Source organism: Sphaeramia orbicularis, chromosome 21 (assembly GCF_902148855.1).
Source record: "Sphaeramia orbicularis chromosome 21, fSphaOr1.1, whole genome shotgun sequence".
Taxonomy (NCBI): Eukaryota; Metazoa; Chordata; class Actinopteri; order Kurtiformes; family Apogonidae; genus Sphaeramia; species Sphaeramia orbicularis.
Genome location: NC_043977.1, coordinates 25,288,794 through 25,309,349, shown reverse-complemented (window position 1 = coordinate 25,309,349; position 20,556 = coordinate 25,288,794). Strand labels below are relative to the sequence as shown.

Genomic DNA, 20,556 nt, shown 5'->3' with positions numbered 1-20,556 from the left:
ATTCAGTCAGAGATAGATGTGAAGGAGCCCTGTAGTTTATTTGTTGTTTTTTTCAGTTTATTTCGAATATGCAACAAAAGTAATCTTGCTTAGTCCTTAGAAATAAAACAGATAATAAGAAATAATGGAGAAAAAAACTTATACATATACATGAAAACAAAGTATGACTTCATTTGCACATTCGAAAAAGAGTGGGAGGAAGTATAAGTTATATGTACAGGGTGGGGAAGCAAAATTTACAATATTTTGAGGCAGGGATTGAAAGACAGTGTATGACCAATTAGTTTATTGAAAGTCATGAGAATTTATTTGCCACAAGAAAATTTACATAATAGAAAATGTTTTTATTCTATGTGTCCTCCTTTCTCAATAACTGCCTTCACACACTTCCTGAAACTTGCGCAAGTGTTCCTCAAATATTCGGGTGACAACTTCTCCCATTCTTCTTTAACAGTATCTTCCAGACTTTCTCGTAATAGTTTTGCTCATAGTCATTCTCTTCTTTACATTATAAACAGTCTTTATGGACACTCCAACTATTTTTGAAATCTCCTTTGGTGTGACGAGTGCATTCAGCAAATCACACACTCTTTGACGTTTGCTTTCCTGATTACTCATATGGGCAAAAGTTTCTGAAAAGGTATGGCTAATAGTGTTAGGTATGATTATGACATCAATATATGTTTGGTTTCAAAACAACTGACGTAGTGCCTGCTGAGAAAAAACAACTAAATGTTCATTGTAAATTTTGCCTCCCCACCCTGTATGTAGTATATAATATATATAATCGATATAGTTGATTGGTAACTATAGTTGACTAATATATACACTACCGGTCAAAAGTTTTAGAACACCCCAATTTTTCCAATTTTGTATTGAAATTCAAGCAGTTCAAGTCCAATGAACAGTTTGAAATGGTACAAAGGTAAGCGTTGAACTACCAGAGGAGAGGTGAAAAAAAAAAAAAAAAAAAAGGTAAGGTGGAACAAAACTGAAAAATAATGTACATTTCAGAATTATACAAAAAGGCGAACAAGAAATGGGTTAACAACTTAAAGCAGTTTTGCAGCAATGGAGGTTGATCAAGCCTCGAAAGTTGGTGCTACCAGTTCCTACAGGTGTCCCAACATTTCTGAATTCCTTCCAACCCCCTCTGTCTGCATAAAAGTAATGTTGGAACACACTTTTGGTACCATACCATTGTGAGCATTATTTGAACAGTATTGGACTGCAGAAAGTAGTGTGTTACTATAAAAATGGAAAAGAGGAAAAGGCAATTAACGATAGAGGAGAGACAGACCATCAGAACACTGAAAAATGTAGGTCTGTCGTACAGAGAAACTGTCAAGAAAGTCCAGGTGTCAGTAAGTCCAGTTTCCTTCACCATCAAAAGGCACTCAGAAACTGGGCGAAATGCTGACAGGAAGAGGTCTGGCAGACCTAAAGCCACAACAGAATCAGAAGACAAGTTTCTGAGAGTCAACAGCTTGGTGATAGGTGACTCACAGGACAACAGCTTCAAGCACAGCTCAGTGGTCGTAGTAAGCAAGTCTCAGTTTCCACTGTGAAGAGAAGACTTCCAGTTGCAGGTTTGATCAGTCCATAACACCTTCTTCCAGTCTTCAGTAGTACACTGGTGGTGTTTCATGGCCCAGGCAAGCCTCTTTTTGTTATTTTGAAGTCTCAGCAATGGCTTTCTTGCTGCAACTTGACCCATCAAACCTGCAACTCGAAGTTTTCTCTGGGCTTCTCTTTGTATAATTCTGAAATGTACATTATTTTTCAGTTTTGTTTAACCTTTTTTTTTTTTTTTTTTTTTTTTTTTTTTTTACCTCTGGCAGTTCACTGCTTACCTTTATACCATTTCAAGCTGTACATTGGACTTGAACTGCTTGAATGTCAATACAAAACTGGAAAAATTGGGATGTTCTAAAACTTTTGACCAGTAGTGTGTGTGTGTGTGTGTGTGTGTGTGTATATATATATATATATATATATATATATATATATATATATATATATATATATATTTATATTTATTTATTTATTTGTTTTATTATTTTTTTTGACTGTAAACACATACTACTTTGTTCAAAATGACTATTTCTTTTGTTTGTTTTTTTTTGCAAAATGCAGATTTTTAAATATGTAAAAATACATATGCAATGACATCAATGACACAATGCAAATTAGCACATGTCTACATCTAGCAATGTTTATCAAATGTATAATCAGCCTAACATCAGGCTGGAGGATACAGCCAACAAAGTTTATTGATATCAGCTGTGATGACCCCTTTCTCTCCATGTGTCTGCTCTGTATTATTGTGTTAACTGTCCTCCAGATATCTGGTGTTGACTGGGTGTGGCCTGGTTTGTGGAGTGGGAGGCTCATCTGCCTTTATCTGCCTATGTGGGCTGGGCTTTTACAGAAGGAAATCAAACACTTCCGTTCTTGTCTGTTTAACTCTCTCTCTCATTCAGGGTACCTTCACACTGCAGGCAAAAGTGGCCCCAAGATGACTTTTTCCCCATATGTAAGCCACATCTGACAGTCTGAACAGTACAAACCTCTTTTTTTTCAGGTCATTTTTATATGTGATACTAAATCAAAAACATATCTGATGTTTTGAAATGCAATTTCAGTCTGAACGGTCATGTTGCATTTCATGTGAGACGGAACCTGGCAATTTCCATATTTTCTTCCAGAAACACAGTGTGCTGCATGTGTCACTTCAGGGCCATAGACTGTTCATACATGAGTCTAGTGGCAGATGCATTATAATGTGAGTGCAAAAAAAGGGATTTCAGCAAAAAAAATCTGAATTGAGCAGTAAGACCTGCAGTGCGAATGTGACATCAGACTGGCTTTCATGCACATTGTCTTTTTTTGGTTTTGTTTGCATGGACCATACTATGTTCATTCATCCACACACTGCTAACATGACTGATTACTCTCCTACTTCCACATCCCATTATTTTATTTAAGTAAATAAAATTACTTCTGATAGTGTTTCTGTGTGGCCTCCCTTCTTATTGAGCCAGTTGCTAATAAGTTGATATCAGTCACTGTCACAACAAAAGTCAAATCATGATTTTTAGATGTTTATCTGATTTGTGGTGTTGAGTGAAAGGTGAAGAAACCAGGTCAAACTATCCTTTATTATATGATGATGAAAAACACTTGCCAAACAGCAGAGGTGCACTGTCCCTTTAAAAAATACAGGTGCTGGATTTCTTCTTCTCCTTTGTGAATTAAGGAGACTACACACTACACTGGCATATACGCTATATACTGCCATCCTGCGGCATGTGTGGTGCAGATAGGGTTTTTGGATTCCATGTAAACATTTAAATCATATAAACACTTACCAAACATTCATTAAAGAATATAATACAGTCATAATTATTATAATTAATGGCCCCAGATTCATCTAGATATAATTTCCACTGAGCACAGTCCCTTCCTTCCCTCCCTTGAGATCAAACCCTTGTTTCTTCATATACTTTGCCGGACTGCTAATAATCAGGGATACGAGTAAAGTGTTTTTACCAACAGGATGAGTATTGGCACAGACAGTTTCTCCTGAATATCTTAGTGTTGAGGTACACCAGACTGGGCTAAACTGGGCCAGTGTGTATTTGTGCGTCTGTATGTGTTTGTTGTTTGTGTTCAACCACTAATTGGGCTGAGTCTGAATGTGTTTTTTTTTCTGTGTGCGCTGTTTGTGTGGGGCACAGAGGGCCAATGAGGGTGGTGTAGACAGTTTAATGCCTCCGCTGAGGAAACAGGTTCAAGGACAGCCAGCTCACTCTCTTTATCACGCTTTCTCACTTTCTCTGTCTCAGTCCTTGGCTTCTCTTACCTTTTTCACTTAGTTTTCTCTTCCTCTGGGATATTTAGCAATCCATTCACTCCACTCCATTAGGAGACTCCACCCTACCACGCACACACAGACACACGCTCATGCACACATGTCCACACTCCAATTAGTGGCTAAACCAGAGACTAAGAGCAATTAGAGGAGGCAGAAAATCCTCTAAGCTCTGCCGAATTCGGTCCATGTGTAGTGCAAGAGTGTGCATTTGGATCCGTGTTTATCCCTGTTTGTGCACTGGTCTGTGTCCACTCTAGTTAAATGTGTCTGCCTGGCAAGCAGTCAAGAGGCCGTGCAATTTTACCTGGCTGCAAGACACTGATGCCAAGCAGGTTGGAAGTGCGGTTGGCTACTCTGCTCCAACTGTTGTCGTAGTTCTTCCTCCACAGGACAGCCGTGCATTGGTACTTTCCCGCCTCGCGACGCCCCGCCCGTGTCACCGACAGACGGAAGTTTGTGTTGGAATGGGATCGGTCCACTGTGGTGCGTGTGCCCAGTCCAAGTAATTGCTCTCCCCACTGCAGCGTGCCCTCTCGTGTGAAAGTCACCAGGTCTTTGAACTCTCCCTGACCTTCGTCGTCGGCTTCTGAACCAGAAGGCTTGAAGCGCCAAGTGACAGAGGTGGGCACACGAGGATTGTGGCGGGGTTTTACCAAGCACAGGAGGTCAAAAGAGTCTCCAAATGTTATGGATGGTGTCCTGGATGATGCCGAGACCATAAAGGAGGACTCTGAATGATAGGAGAGAAGACGAAATGTTAAAATGATGTATGCTCTATAGGTACAATATGACCACTGGTTGAAAGAAAACTACAATTTCACATCACTACATCTACATGACTCATACTGTCAGCTTTGGCTACACATTTCTTTTCAGACAAAGACTTTACACAATGACAAATATGATATGCTTTTAAAATACAATGTAAAACTTGGGGCTTTCAAGCATTTGATGTCTCACAAAAAGGAATGAGTGGTCGGGCTTACATTTGAGATGTCTGAGTCATTTACAGCTCGACCAAGAAGTGATTTTTACCTTCACTAAGGAGGTTATGTTTTTGACGGCGTTGGTTTGTCTGTCTGTGTGCAAGATAACTCAAAAAGTTAGGGATGGATATGGATGAAAATTTCAGGAAATGTTGATACTGGCACAAGGAGCAAATGATTCAATTTTGGTGGTGATTTTGGGGGGGGGGGGGGCACTGATCTGCCTTGGCGGAGGTTCCTTCTTAAATTCTCAAATAGTTTTATTTCAAGGAATACTGAAATTATCCAATATCTCAACAAAAATCAAAGATCAGGGCAAAAGCCCAACTTCTGATGATTGTTGTTTTCCCTCTCTTTTCATTTTCCACTTCTATTAATTATGTGATGAGGCCTCAGAGTTTCTAATGTCAGTGGGTATAAAGAAAACAGGAGAAAACGCCTATGTAAGATATGCTTTTATGTCAAATATTTAAGTATAGTTTTAATTTATTACAATTTTGATTATATATACCTAATATTTGGAACCAATATTCACTTTTAAAGTCTTTGAAAAAGTTTGTTAAGCATCTTTGTGTTATTTATGCAATAAATTATTTATATTTTTCAAATCAAATTTTATCTTTTTTGTGTGTTTTTTGTGTTGTGTCCTTTTGTGTTGACATAGGTTAAAGTGAAAAAATAATAGGCAGATGAGATAGATGAAGTTGTGCTGAAAAAAAAAGATACTAAACATGGGTATAGTAAAGATTTCTTTATATAGTATATAAAGACAAAACCAAAAGTACTCAAAAACGACCAAAACAGGCTCAGAACCCTAAGGGTTAATACTATGTTTTTACTTTAATGAGACTTTTCAGGTAGAACTCAGACTTGTATTTGAGTATATTTTTAAGTAAAGTATCCTAATGGTTTTTTTTCCTGTTTTATTTGAATGCTTCAAATACACTGTAGAGTATTTGATCAAGAACATTACCTGATTGCATATAAAATATCCTAGTAAATAAATAGTAAATGGAAGAGTAATAGTCTGGCTAAGTGACAGAGAAACAAATCCCCGTTACAGACCGCATTTACTGAAAGTGCACTGGGCCCATTTGATATACCGTCACTTTGTAATCTCCATTACAATTCTCCTTCAGCTGAATGGCCAAAACGCAAGCACCCTAAAGCAGCTATTTGGCTTAGCATGTGCATGTATCTGCATTCATATGTATGTACTACCTCTTGATTGTGAATGAGCATGAGTTCATGTACGTGGCTATGTGTGAGTGCACCTCAAAATTAATGGTGAAGCAACAAAGAAAACCCAAGGGAGAGATTTCCTCTAAGCGCTGATGTTCGATCTACGCCCAACAGCTTGCCAAGTCTAAACTATCCTCATTAAGCTAAAAATGTTCACCCAACTGCATACATTATTGCCAAGATACACCTACACTGGGAAGCAAGGAAGACAAGAAAGAGAGACTAGACAGAGTCGATTAAGAAAAATCCCTTTTCTCCATGGCCCTAATAATAACCTTTCCCTGCTGCGTTTATTTTGGGACATTTCAGTGAACGTGAATGATTGAGTATGAGACAGACATATTAAAACAACAAAGGGGCAGGTGGAATGGGGACGCTCTTGATGAAGTCTGATTTTTGCCACATCTGGTGATTCATTTCCTTGAGACGTTGCAGATTCCGCCATTCAGTTCTTGTCAACATTCCTGTCACTTTCACTGTGTCCCTCACCCTCTCTCTTGCTCTGACAGCCATCATCCCCAGTGTCCTTCAGGGTGTGTAATCAATGGCTTTCTGTCCAGACTTAGCTGCTGCTAGGACAGCCGCCTGGAGCCATAATTCTCTAATAGACAATAACTCTCCCTTCTTACTCTATCTCTCATCTCCCTGTGCCCCTCTTCCATCCCTACATCCATCCATCCATTTGCCTCACTGTCTACGGCGTCTGAGACAAAAACAGAAGATTTCACGCAAATCCATTTTCCCATATAACTCTTTGTGTTTCAGTGAATAAATAATAAATGAATGCATTTGTTTCATGCACAATAGAAAAAAGTTATACAGTGGTATGTGTATGTGTTTGTGTACACTCTATAGGCTTCTGACTAATACACAGTTGCCACCCCAGGCCTCTAAAGGGCCCCTTAAGCCAAGAAAAGAAAACTTTTTATGGAGCACCTTTATCTCCACCATAGCAACAACAAAAAATAAGGTTCCCAAAGGATATTTCACTCGTTCCTCTCCAGGTCCTGTCAGCAGGCAGATGGGGTCCATTAAGGTGGAAAGCCATCATGTACCAAACTGAGACAATGCGTTTACATACAGCAGCTTGAGCTTTAGAATGGTTCAGAAAAAGGACAGGCCAATGTAAATAAACAATCCATGGGCAGCCGAACTGAGAAGCCAACTATAGCAGATGAGTTTTATTTTATTTATAACAGTGCGAGAACTAAAGAAGTGAGCCAAGAATAGTGGGAAGAAGTTGAAACAGGACAAAAAAAACAACATTGGCTCTATCTGCATGTCAGGTTTAGGTCCAATAAAGAGGCATTTGGAAGTTAAAGTGAGAAAACCAAGGACCAAAACAAATCTGAGGGTAAAACACACACAATGACCGTCACACAACAGTGCACATTTAGAAAAATCCTCTGATCAACGAGCATGGAGGAGAAGAAGAGGAAGTGGTCGAGGAGTGTAACTTTGGAAAGACGAGCAGCTTTTGCCGTCTTTTCCCTTATTTGCATAATGCGTCCCTTGTTCCTTAAACTAATGTTTCTGTTGTTGCCCGAACTTAACAAATGGCCACTTAAAAACTGACATCTCCTCTCTGCAGCATCGCCGTGTGCTGCTGCAGGGAGTTAATCCTTTGGCTCTGTGTGTATGTGTGTGTTTTTTAGCCCAGTGCTCCTGGCCTGCCAGCTCCTCGTTGCTCCGCTCCAGTGGCTTCCTCAGCCTGTACCGAGGATGTTCAGCTTAACTCAGCACTGACAGAGAAGACCCACAGACTGTGAAACACATTGCCGCTGCATTTCCATTCTAATAATTCTGACTAATCCATATATGTGTGTGTATGTGTGCATGTGTGTAATGGGTGTCACGAAAACACTGCTCTTGACGTCTGGCAGGTGGTGTGAATGTGTGTGTGAGAGTATGTTTCGTAATAGCTCCTTCCCTGCGGCTATGCATGAATAATCTATGGCATATCATACTATGTAGACTGCATGTTCTGCCTGAGCCATTCATCAGTCTTTAACGAATCAAAAACCATATGTTCCTGTTTGATTTGGTGTACACGTGTCTAGATATCCCCACTACACCGGAACAATGTTTACATACAAGTTCGGAAATAGCCACAATATTGAGGTAGGTCTAGGGACGGGCAGTTTGACAATGAGCAAGACATTTTACAAGTTGATGAACTGTGACCACAGCAGCAAATGAAGGAGAGAGGTGGTCACTTTTCATTTAGTCAAATCCATGGTACCATTTGTAGCAGTACAGAATGCAGGTTTTAATATGCTAATGCGATGTGACATGCAAAGCTGCAAATATCTTTTCCCTGCAGAGTGCCGACAGAAGATTACTGGACTAATGTCTGATTGTGAGAATCTGAAAAGTGCTCACTAGGACACCATTTTCAAAAGCACTTCTTTGATCTTATTACGACATTATGGTTCACTGTTTGTAATCTTTGTCTGATAAATCCGGGGAATAATCATTAATTTAATATGTTTTAATTAGACAAATAGAGAAATCCATCAGTTGTTTCAAGCTGATCCGGACTGTAAAGAGCAACAAAACTGATGAGCAACACTGCAGGTAAAATCACTGTGATTGTGTCATGGCCTTTTGACCTGATAAAGCAGGGCTGTCAAACTCGTTTTGGTTCAGGGGCCATATTTAGCCCAATTTGATCTCAAGCCGGCCAGACCAGTAAAATAATGACTTAATAACCTATAAATAATGACAAATCCAAGTTTTTATTTTTGTTTTAGTACAAAAAAAACCCAATTAAATTATGAAAATATTTACATTTTACAAAAAAGATGTGAATAACCTGAAAAAACAGAAATTTCATTTGAAAAATTAGTGCAATTTTAACAATATTATGCCTGGACCTATTATTTATACATGTACATTACACACAATGTTACATAAACATTTGGTAACAGGCAGAATATTGTTAAAATTTTGGAGTTTGGAACTAAAATTTGAACAATTTCCTCAATATTACATCTCTTATTATTAACACAACTACAGATCACAGTGGATTCACAAATGCACAAAACATTTAGTGACAGGCAGAATATTGTTCAAATTGCACATTTTGGGTTGTTCATCTTTGTTTTTATTTATGTATTTATTTACACTTTATTGTGAAAGAATAGTTTTGTAAATGTAAATATTTTCACAGTGTAATGTTTTGTTTTTTTTTTCACTTAAATTTTTTCCACATAATTTTTCATAAAGAAAATTTGTTATTGTTGTCATTATTTATGGGTTTATTGTGTTGTCATTTTTACTTAAGATCACATTGGTCTGTATGTGGAACCTGAACCAAAACTATTTGGACAACCTTGACTGTTCAGGTTAATTTTTGCACTTTTATCCTGCGGGGCCAGAATGGAACCTTTGGTGGGCCAGATTTGGCCCCTGGGCCACATGTTTGACACCTGTGTGATAAAGCATCTCCTCTAACCTTGTAATAGAAAATAAAACACCCAGATTAACCAGTGGACCTGAAAGTGGCATCAAAAAAAGGTGTAAAACTGCAGCATGAAAGAAAAAAAAATCTCTGCTATGGTGAAGAAACAAAAGTTCAACTGAGGTTTAAATATTTAGTTTATACATCTGTGATATATAATCAATTCTCCATATAAGCCTGGATCAATCTCCTGTATGGAGTTATCTCTGCCCTCATAAGCTAGATACAATAAATGTTTAGAGTGTAATACATTCCGAGACACTGTGGAGTGTTCAGTGTCTTTCACCTGCTCATAGAAAAATGACATTAAACTAACTTAGAATAACGTACCAACAGTCTTGACGGTGATTGTCTTTGTAGCTGATTTCTCTCCGATCTTCTCCCAATGTGGCTCAAGTTCGGTACCTTTCTGAAGCCACTCAGTTGCTATACAGAAGTACTGTCCCTCATCGCCAGGCAGGGAGTTGTACAGGGACAGGGTAAATGTGTCACCGCGAGTCTTCTCCACACGAACGTCGCCATAGCTGGAACGCTCTCTGTAGGTGGGGCTGTGCCATACAGTGCCGTCCCGATCTACAGAAGCCACCTCCTGAGGACTCCCAGTTGCCTCCTTGTCTATCCACTGCCAGACAACCGACAGGGGGCCTGTAGTGGAGTGGACTGAGCAGGTCAGCTGGATCACATCACCCTCTAAGACCTCTGAGGAGTTACTGGACAATAACACTGTGATGTTGCTCTCTGGGAGGAAAAGACAAGGGAAAGAGATGCAGAGGTGAGCATGTGAAGAAGATATTCAATGTTATGACAGGTGAGAGGAAGTACCTAAAATTCATTCTCATACCAGACACAAGAATCACACTTTCTATGTCAAAGCATTCAGAGAGTACAAAAGGCTGGAGGCAAAAAAACAAATTGCTGAGTCTATTCCTTGGAGTATAACACAATCCTCTGCAACTGCAATGCATGTGTATGTAAGTGTGCATGTAAGAGGATGATAGTGTGGTTTTGTAACTGGCATGGGGCACATCAGAGTAAAAGCCAGTGAAGAAGCCATAGTGGGTTTGTGTGTGGGTTCAGATTCTTTCTCTCAACTCTGTGGAGCTTGTTGACCGAGTCCTCACGGGCACAGGGAAGATGGCTCAGATCACACTCCTCTGCTGCACTTCAGAGGAAGAGGAGGATAAAAGACTTTACTGGCTCTTCTGCTCTGATTTTCTGCTTTATCTCGACTCTCATCACGTCAATGTCCATCAAACATCATGGAGCTCTGGTTGACCCTAAAGCACTGTTGGCCTGTTGGGAGCAAACCCCTCTGTCTCTTGGGGGGTATGGCTAAAGGGTTCTCCTTTTTCTCCCCCACTGGCCAAGCTTGACTGCCCTTCTCCCAGTTCACTCGCCCTGCTAACAAGCATGAGTTCTCTGTGAATAGGGAATAAAGTCGCTTCTTACTTCTATCACACTCAAATGAACAAAGGGGAAACCCTTCATCCTTTTCCTGTCTGTTTTCCATTTTTACAGTCTCATCGTTTTTTCCAGTGGCTAAGAACATAGCTTCGTATTCTATCAATTTCAGGATTTGAGAGGACTGGTTACACACTGATTTTATGCATGTGTCCTTTTCACCTAAAATGTCTAACTTTGCATTCCTCTTTCTTACCCATTTCTACAAGGTGGACATCTTATTATACATAATTCTTTCCTGTGTATATTGAAACATATAAGTACGTTTTTCACCATTTTATAGAAAACCCAAATGCTCTTCTTTCCTACCCTTGTCTGTGTCCTCTCTGTCTGTATGATGGAGATTCAGGGAGCAAGTAAACTCTCTCTCCTTTTCCCATCGCAGAGGTAAACTCATCCATCAACACCAGTTTGTCAGGAGTGTTTACGTCTGCTTTTCCTCTGCTGTCACCTTTGTCTGCCTCTGACTCATCAACTTTAACCCCTGTCACACCATATTACTTACTCTCACCCAATTCCCCAATTAAAGTGATGAAGCACATCTCGAAATTCGCTGTGTGCAGGTGAGGGAAAGCAGGCATGTGTAAGGACATTTCTGGAAGAAATACGTGCTTCCTGACCCCCACTGCTGTGTTTCATGGAAGCTCCGATCCACTAACCATGGCTATTATCCTGTGTAAACCCCATAAACATCCTTTATAGGCCATTAGGGTCTTTGTTTGAAAAAACAAAACCTCCTATACAGAGAGGTTCCCTGGGGACTGCTGCAGGCTTAGGGCCATTGTTTTGGGCTGATTTAGCAGTGGGAGCAGTGCGGTCAGGATAAGGTAGCATTTGCTGCTTGAGAGCAGATATTACCCTGCAGTTATTACGCTTTATTATGCTGGCAGCAGCTGGCTACACACACACCGTTCCGGTCCCAAGAGACACAGGATGTACAGAGAAGCAGTTAGGTTGAAGCAAATGATCTGACCTGGTAGAGGAGTGATTACCTGCTGCTACCAAGAAAGATAAAGTCTCAGTGACCGGAAGAAAAGCCCAACTGTAAATCAATCAGATGAAAACCTGAAGCAACCCCACCAGGCAGCCCTGCTTAAACCAGCTGAAGGGGTTTGCCCCAGCAGAACACATTAATTTTTGCCTCGGGAGTCACTTAGAGGGCCCTGGAGAGCTAGACGCCTTTCTCTGCTTCTTTTCTTTCTCCATGCTTTCATTTCATGGCTGTTAGCTCAGGCTTCTTGAGTCTGGACTCTTCTGCTCTCCATTATCCCTCTATAGTGTACCCCCCCTCCTCCCCACACCCCCCTCCCCAGCTAAGCCAAGGAAATGGCTAGGACCATAATGCTGCATTACCAATCCTTAGCAATCCACTCAAACAGAAAATACATCAGGAATAAGAGCGGCATTGTAATTTGTCCTCTTACTCACAGCTAACAATAGAGGCTGTGTGGCTATCTGTTGTAGGCAATCTTCGAAAGAGAGAGGAAGAGAATGAAAAGTGTGTGTGTGAGAGAGGAGAGGAGCCCAGTACAGCACTACACATTGCCTGTACAAAGATAACACTGTTATTATGAAAAGCTCATCATTCTTAGTAAAACTGACAACTAAGGACACCATAACTAAGCCAGTGGCTATGCAGACAGATTACTACTCACTGAGCGGCTGGACTGTGATTTGAACATTGCGGGACCTCTTGCTGCGGTCAATGAAGTCTCCGGTGGGTGTCTTCTCCCGCTCTGTGACACGGCAGATGTACTTCCCCGCATCTTCAGGGCGTAGGTGCTGCAGCTTAAGCAGGTGAACGTTGGCGCTCTCTTTACGCACAGTCATGTGGCCTGCAGCCTCACGGGCAATGTAATCGGGGCCTAGAACAGGCACGGCACTGGGGCCCACCACGGCCACCGGTGAGCTGCTGAAGACCCACGACACCGAGAAGAATCGCTCAGGCACATTCTGAGCCTCAATGGTGCAGCGAAGCTCCAGCGGCTCACCGGCCGTGAAGGACCGTCGCTCTGTGCTCACCTGTATGCTGAAGTCCCGATCTGAGTGAAAGAGATGGGATGAGAAAAGAAAGCAGAAGCAGAAATAAGAAAAACAGATAAATATATGTGAAAACCTGAGTGCTTACAACCCTTTATGAAAGCTTTATAAGTTATACGCAAGGCACAGTACATTAATGGTAGTAAACAAACAAGCAAAAAGGCAAAGATATCTGAGGAAGATCTTTTTCAGGAACATATCCATACTAAACCACTTATTCCTGTCAAAAAGTAGACTTATTTCTAAATGTGGGGTACAATTAAAATTCTTAACACTTCTACATTTTCTGCACATCCACAGTCTGAGATGCTGAATCTGAATGCTAAAGCAGGGAAAGAAAAGGAGAGATGGAGGATTAAGAGGGTTGGTGGTAGAGACGCGGTTGTAGGTGGTTAGAGATGGGTGAGAGGGGACTAATACACAGTTAACAACTGTGAAAAAGGTGAGACAGAGAGAAAAGAAAAGAGAGAAGGTTGAGGTCACATAGTGCAGCGCTCCGGTAAAATGCTGATCTTTCACAGAGCTCTGCTCTCTACCCCCTTGGTTTCACCTCTGCAATAAAAAACACATCTAATTAAAATTCTCTTCAGCAGTCTGAAAGAGAGTCATGTGCTTTCTCCTCCTGCTAGGTCTAAGACAGAACAGACAGAGTAAACACTGCTCGTGCTACCGCTTTTCACAATTACGCTTGTTGTCTATGCCTGTGTTGTTTTATTTGTATGTGTGCGTGCATGCCTGCGTGCTCAGTTTTATTTGCTGTATTAATTTCCAGATGATGAGCACGGTATGTATCAGAGACGGCTGCTTTGCTTCACAGTGAGGTGGTAGCCCCAAGCTGTAATTACAAAGACTTTAAACAGACTTCCTGAGAAACACACTCATGTGGAAAAGTTCAAAGCCTGCTGTTGGTATAGAGATCATTATGCTGTGAAAATTTGATGGAGGGAGGGGGGCATTGTGTACATATACACACAAATATGAACGCACATACAGTATTCTGTATACAAAATAATGGCATACATACACTTATGCTACATATGTAGATGTCAAAAGGCAAGTGCCTATTAGTTCAGACTAAAAATGTAGTCGTAGTGTGTTGCACAGTATTACTGATGTTGAGAAACTGACAGAATTAATCAAACAAGTGCAGCGAACACTTTATGGTTCCTCACTGGGAGAACTGCTGTCTTTTTACATTTTGTGAAATGCAACATCTTTTAGTTTTGGATTACTGTTCTTCATTTTTGGCATTCAATTACACTAAGCAACAAATTGATCAAACTTTAAAAAATAATCACCAGATTAACCAACAGTAAAATTATCACCACTCGCAGCCCTGAAAATATGTGTTTACGAACAAGACAGCAGAGGTGTGAGGAGAACAGCCCACAGATGCTAAAACAAAGAAAAGATTGCTGCTCCTACAACAAGGCAGCAGGATTATAACCAAAAGACAATGCATTATGGCATTTAACAAAATGTGTAGGAAGAGGAGCAGAGTCAAAAGAGCCTTGACCTGCTTTGAGGAGAATTGGTCACCACTCAGCAAGGAGCTTCATTAAGACTGTATTTACTGGAAGAACTGAGCTGAGAGGATACATAAACATGGGATGAAGACGGTCTCACAGGTCCAGCATGTGTAAGTGTTTAGAGGCAATTAGAAAAAGCTAAGTGGTAAGCGGAAAGAGCAGAGTGAGGAAGAGAGGGAGGAAGAGGGGGAGGGAGAAAACGATGCAGCGAGGAGACATGAAAATGAAAGGTGATGTGAGAGCAGGGAATGAGGGAGGACAGGAGAGAGCAAAGAAAGAAAAGAGAGGTGGTAAAAACAGAGGGTGAAAGGTACATTAGAATTCTGTGTATGGCTCCTTTCTCTAAGGCCGGCTGTGGGTGATTAGCGAGTGATGGGGCTGTCTCCAGATCCACTCCATCTTTTATAATAGGAGGCTAATGGAGAAGCTGTTCACTCTCCTTTCCTGATTTTCTCTCATTCTCTCTAGCGTCCTTTCAAATATTCATACAGACAGGTGCAACATCAAATACACATTATGTTTAGCCAAAAGGTATGAAAGTCCTGTACTCAATAATCGGTAATACGTCAGCACATAAAAAGAAAACAAAACTAATTCACGCACACACTCAAGTTGGAGAACTCACACCCATAGCCACCCAGCAGCACAACTGCTGTATTCTCTTTGTCATGCAACAACACTGCCATCCATTATAGATTACAGGGAAGACAGAGAGTGACGAAGGGTGCAGCAAGTGGAGCTCTTTGTGCCTTTTGTCTCCTCCCTAAAGTAGCAGGAACTCATCTGACAAACCTGCTTTACATCTGAGTTCCCATTTGCCTTCTCATCTATCCAGCACTATCTGGGGCACCATCAAGTTGTATTGGTCCAGAGTGAATCTGATGCTTAATGGAGAAAGAGAATACGATTCTACTTTGAAGTGATTTACTGGCATGAGACACTCGCCACTGCGTGCTGCTTTGGTAATTGAGCTAATGTCAAAGCAGTTTATCACCCATCTCCGTGGCCCTTTCTTGGAAGCCAACAATAGATTCTTTTTTTTTTTTTTATGGCGAATACAGCTCAGTCTGTCTGGGAGGGGTGTGACGGGGTCAAGTCTGCTGGGAGGTTATGTACTTGTGAAAGGGAGTCTGTGCAAGGCCGTTAAACTGTCTTTGTTTGTGGCCCATCAAGCCTAGACACTGACAGTTTATTAGATCATTATCATATAGAGCTATTCCTCTATCTTCCATCCCAACACACTCTTTGTTTCTCCCACATACTCTATCATGCACTCCTGGTTTCTTACTTGACCCCACGTCTTCCTGCCGCCCCTGCTTCCTCTCCATTATACAATACGCTTCCTTAGCGGCTAAATTTAAACTGCTATGGTTTGTCTCACTAATGCACTCAACCATGACTAGAATGGTATAACTGTTGGAAAAAGGGGTGTCACCTCAGCAATGAGTGAAACATCCATTTAAGTCTTTTAGTCTCTTGGCCACTCGTTGCCATGGGAGATGGCTCTGTACATGTGGAAGCCATAAGACTCCTGTGGTAAACACCCACTCTGTTTATAGCTGGGGAAATTATTCTTGGATCTGCTTGTAATATTACTCATCAAACAGACACAAATACAAAAGTGGGGGGGTCTTTGGAGGTTTAGTTAAGCCGTTTTTAGTGAACTAATGAGCTTAGTGCAAGATACTGATCAGTAATCAGAGAAAGCCGGCCCACATGTGTGTGTCTCAGTCTGTCATGAGGACAAGGGGGGACCTAAGAGTAGACTCATACTCCTCCTACCATCTACTCAAAGTGTCTGTACCTTCTCCCACCCTGTACTCACCAGTGGGCTGAATTCGTAGTTGAGTTTTATCACTCTGCTTGCGGGTCATGGCGAACCAGTTGCCATCTGGGTCCTGAATCCACTCAGTGGCTTGGCAGTACAGCAGGCCCTGGTCCACCGGCTGCAGTTTATGAATAGTCAGCCTATATGCTGTGGCACTGGTTTTGTCCAGTCTAAGGTCCCCTGCGGCCATCCTCTGCCTGTATGGTCCACCGGAGCGCAGCACAAAGTCCCTTGACAAGGTGACCAGCTCCTGAGGTGGGGCCGTGGCGTCCTCTGGGGACCGCAGATACCACCCCACTGACAAATGAGTGTGCTGCATTGTGGTCCGAGATACCTCACATGTAAGCTGCAGCGTGTCGCCCTCCACCTTGGACAGTGTTTGTGCTGGAGCCATTACTGTCAATGAGTCGGCAATGACTGCAAGACAAAAAAAGAAAAACAAAGCAGAAGTTTAACATTAGAAGTTAAGAGCAAAATAACAGAAATAAATTACTTGATACCTATATGAAGTTGATACTGTGCCCTTATGTATATAGTCTATGTGTATATAGAGCTTATTTCCTCTTATTTTACTTTTCTTAAATTTTTTATTATATCTTGTATTTGTATTATATCTTCTTATTCATAATTTAGTGGAGACAACATCTACCGGCAAAGAATTCCTTGCATGTGTTCCTGTACTTGCTGAATAAAGATGATTCTGTTGAACCTCATCACCTCTGAAACATACTGCCAACAGGGCTGAGGGTGTCACAATCTGTCAGCAGCTTCAGCATCAATAATGTGCATGCATAATTTATTATTTACGTGCTAAATAAATTGAATTATTATTTGCTTTGCTTCTTCATTGCAGTGTACCGTATTGTTAACACACCATGTATTGAAGTCTTAACCAACAGATGCTATTTAAATCTACAAATAAAGTTCAGTATTGTTTACTCCAGAGCGACCTATGATAAAACACTCTCTGTTTACATCTACTATTCTGTAACTTTGACTTCCACCCCGCTGAAAAAAATGTGTTAATACAACCAGGCTTTTCCTCTGAGGGTGCTGCCCTCTATTTGCTGTTCCATACATGATTTTCATATGTCCTTGATAGCATGTTTTCAATCTCACACAGTCAGAAGCCTCAAGAGACTCTTCAGGTATTTCTATAACACCAGATGGTTACTGTCAATATAATAGCATCACGCAGCAGTCTACAGTTATTTAAAAATATTTTCTGATCTTACATACTAAATATACAAACATCAAGTTTAAACCGCTGTAATGAATTCCTGGCAGTATCTGCAATTCAAACAAGAACAGAGGATGGACTTCAAACCAGATGGTTGAGAACACAGGAGTAAAGAGAAGCGGACAGTCAAGAGCAACAATACAATGTAGACATCAAAATGTGATAATTTCACAGAGCAGACTGAAAACACTCCACACAACTACAGAAATAAACTCCCATTGCTTTTAAAAGGAGCCTGCATTAGCCAAAAGAAGTATTTTTGGATAGTTAGAGCAACATTTTGTGTGAGTAAGAGGAGGAGAACTGTGAAAAAGACTGACAGACTGTACTGGACCTAAGATGGTGAAGCTGAATGTATTAATCATAGTCAGGCAGAAAGGTCAAAAGGTCACCGTAAAAAACAAGTATTTCCAGTGTGCTCTCAAGAGTGAACTTTCTCAACTGCGTACGTGTGTCTGTGTGGTTATTGGCTGCCATCCTGTTTGCTCCATCTCATTTATAAAATGCACCATCTCACTGACTGAAGGTGCCTACAGACTGAGAGATTTCAGCAATATTATAAGTTTATTCGGCTTCACTATGGGATATGGACCGAATAAACTTGGGTGCAACATCAATTTTAATATATGTAAAGTGTATGATAATAACTCGAGCTGAATCGGAGGCTAAGACACAAGTTAATATACAAAAATAAAATGTCATGAGCATGAATTACCCTTACAATAGTGTTATTTAGAAAAAGAGAATGTGAATCTGGTCGGGGTTAGAGAAAATAAGGTAACTTGGGATACCAATTTTGAAAAAAAAAAAAAAAAAAGCTTTTAGAGTATTTTACATAAACATAGTGCATCAGTTCTTTCTGCATTCCTGTTGGTTGGTTAGTAGACACACAGTAGACCATAGTAGCAGTCACAACTTTACGATAGTCATCCTAAATTTCAACATTTCAACATTTTATCCCAGGATTTCTAGCAATGTCTAGTGAGACACCATCATTTTGGAGCCACAACCAGATATATATTTTTTTCCTTTTTTTTTTTTTTCTATTTTTTCTATTTTGTTTATTTGCACATCATAAAACAGAAAGAGAAAAATAAATTAAAAAAAAAAAAAAACACCAACAACATTCAAACAAGTAACATCATTGTGCAGGAGAGGATAGAAGCCAAAAAAGGCTTATGTGAGTACCTCCCCAGAAATAAACAATACACAGGAAAAAAAAAAAAGAGTAAAAAAGAATTTAAAAAATACGATATAACTGAAATAATAATCTAAAGTAAAAACAATAAAAATGCAAATCAAATTAGAAATCATCAAATAGAAATCAAAGGACATACAGCCTTAGATTTTTTCATGAATTAGAGTCCTTTTCAGATGCTTTTTAAATAATGATAAAGAAGATGTTGATTGAAGTTTAGGTTGTAGATTATTCCAAAAATGTGGTCCATGATATTTTAGAGAATACTGACTCACAGAAGTTCGGCAGTACAGAATATAAAATTTGCTTGAATATCGTGTAGGATAATTGTGAATAGTAGAAGACAACATAAAGAAGTTCTGGAAAACTTTGGGAAGGACATGAGTTAACTGAACATATTTGTACATGATATATTTCTCTCATATTGGTCATTTTTGGTCCAATCATGAGGTCGCAAGCATTTTTTATGTTAAGATTACTGTCAAGTCGTACATATACACATGTACACAGTCAAACAAGAGGTACACCAAGACGCCACTGTTCACAATAGACGGCAGTCAACCATTTAAGATAGGCTGGAATGAAATGAATTGAGGAAATAATGCAGAGGGAAGCTTTCTTGAATTGCCATGTGGTGAGGCTTTCTCAGACGCCAGAAAATAGAAGTGCTTTGTGTGGGTTTAGGCTAGTGGAGTGTTCTGTAAAGATGTTTGGCCATTCAGGCTCTTAAGACATAGTCATTGTCAGATCTACAAGCCAGTATGCTTGAGATATACGGCTTTTGTCAAGACGCTCAGTTCGACTAAATATAGATGTGCAGAAAGGCATCATTAGAACAGGTAAAAGCTACCTACAGTGCATGCAAAACACAGTGAGCATGAGTCTGTGTGTACTTGTGGCCATGCTAATCTTGTATGTATCGTTGTCTGAAAACATGAGAACAACTGAGCGATGGGGATTGCAAGAATAGAGAAACAGACACCACTAATGAAACAAACAAGGGGAACAAAGGCAGAGAGAGATCAGAGAAAAAAAGATAGGGGAGGTGGAGAGAGGAAGCTTGACATCTGGTTACTAGAGTTTAACAAGACACTCAAAGAAAGAAACAACTATAAAATAGATGTGGCAGGAGAAGAAAGCAACTAATCAGGTGGGTCAGACTAATGGGAGGCTGCGTTCTCGGTGTTATATATATTGTAAGACTGTTAAGAATAAATACCCTCCAACAATAAATGCAGAGTGAAGAGATCTTGACAATAATGATGAGGTGTGACTGAATATGTCTTCTAACACACTTCTCAGTTACTGTGGGTGCTTGATAAAAGTCTAGCAGCAAGGGAGAGAAATGGTAGTTGTGGGCTGCAATAAAACCATTGTGTTGATATATTTGTTTGTTTTATGATAGAAAGTACTTACATGGGAATCTTAGATGGACTGTATCAGCACTTACACCGAGGTGCTTCACTTCACAGGTTTGGATAAAGAGATCTGCCTCTGCTATTTGCTGCAACTGCTAAACTATAATAATAAAACTTTTTTTTTTATTATTATTATTAGTTTCTAGCTTTCAGTGGAGTCATATTGTTATATTATGATTCTATTATTTTTCTACCCATTTCAACAGTCAAAATAAATGCTTCATGTTTAATGTTTTTTCAACAGACAAAAATTCAATGAAGAGAGATGTTTTAA

The 20,556-nt window shown here is 40.1% G+C and overlaps 1 protein-coding gene across 1 annotated transcript in view; it reads right to left on the bottom strand.

Annotated features, from left to right (window-relative positions):
- igsf3 (immunoglobulin superfamily, member 3) overlaps positions 1–20,556 on the bottom strand; it is a 94,213-nt gene that overhangs the window by 23,466 nt on the left and 50,191 nt on the right. The window contains exons 4-7 of the mRNA XM_030124771.1: positions 16,424–16,843; positions 12,685–13,071; positions 9,899–10,306; positions 4,182–4,607 (exon numbers count right to left, since the gene is read on the bottom strand). Of these exons, the coding sequence (XP_029980631.1) occupies positions 4,182–4,607; positions 9,899–10,306; positions 12,685–13,071; positions 16,424–16,843 (1,641 nt within the window). The remainder of the gene's footprint in view (positions 1–4,181; positions 4,608–9,898; positions 10,307–12,684; positions 13,072–16,423; positions 16,844–20,556) is intronic.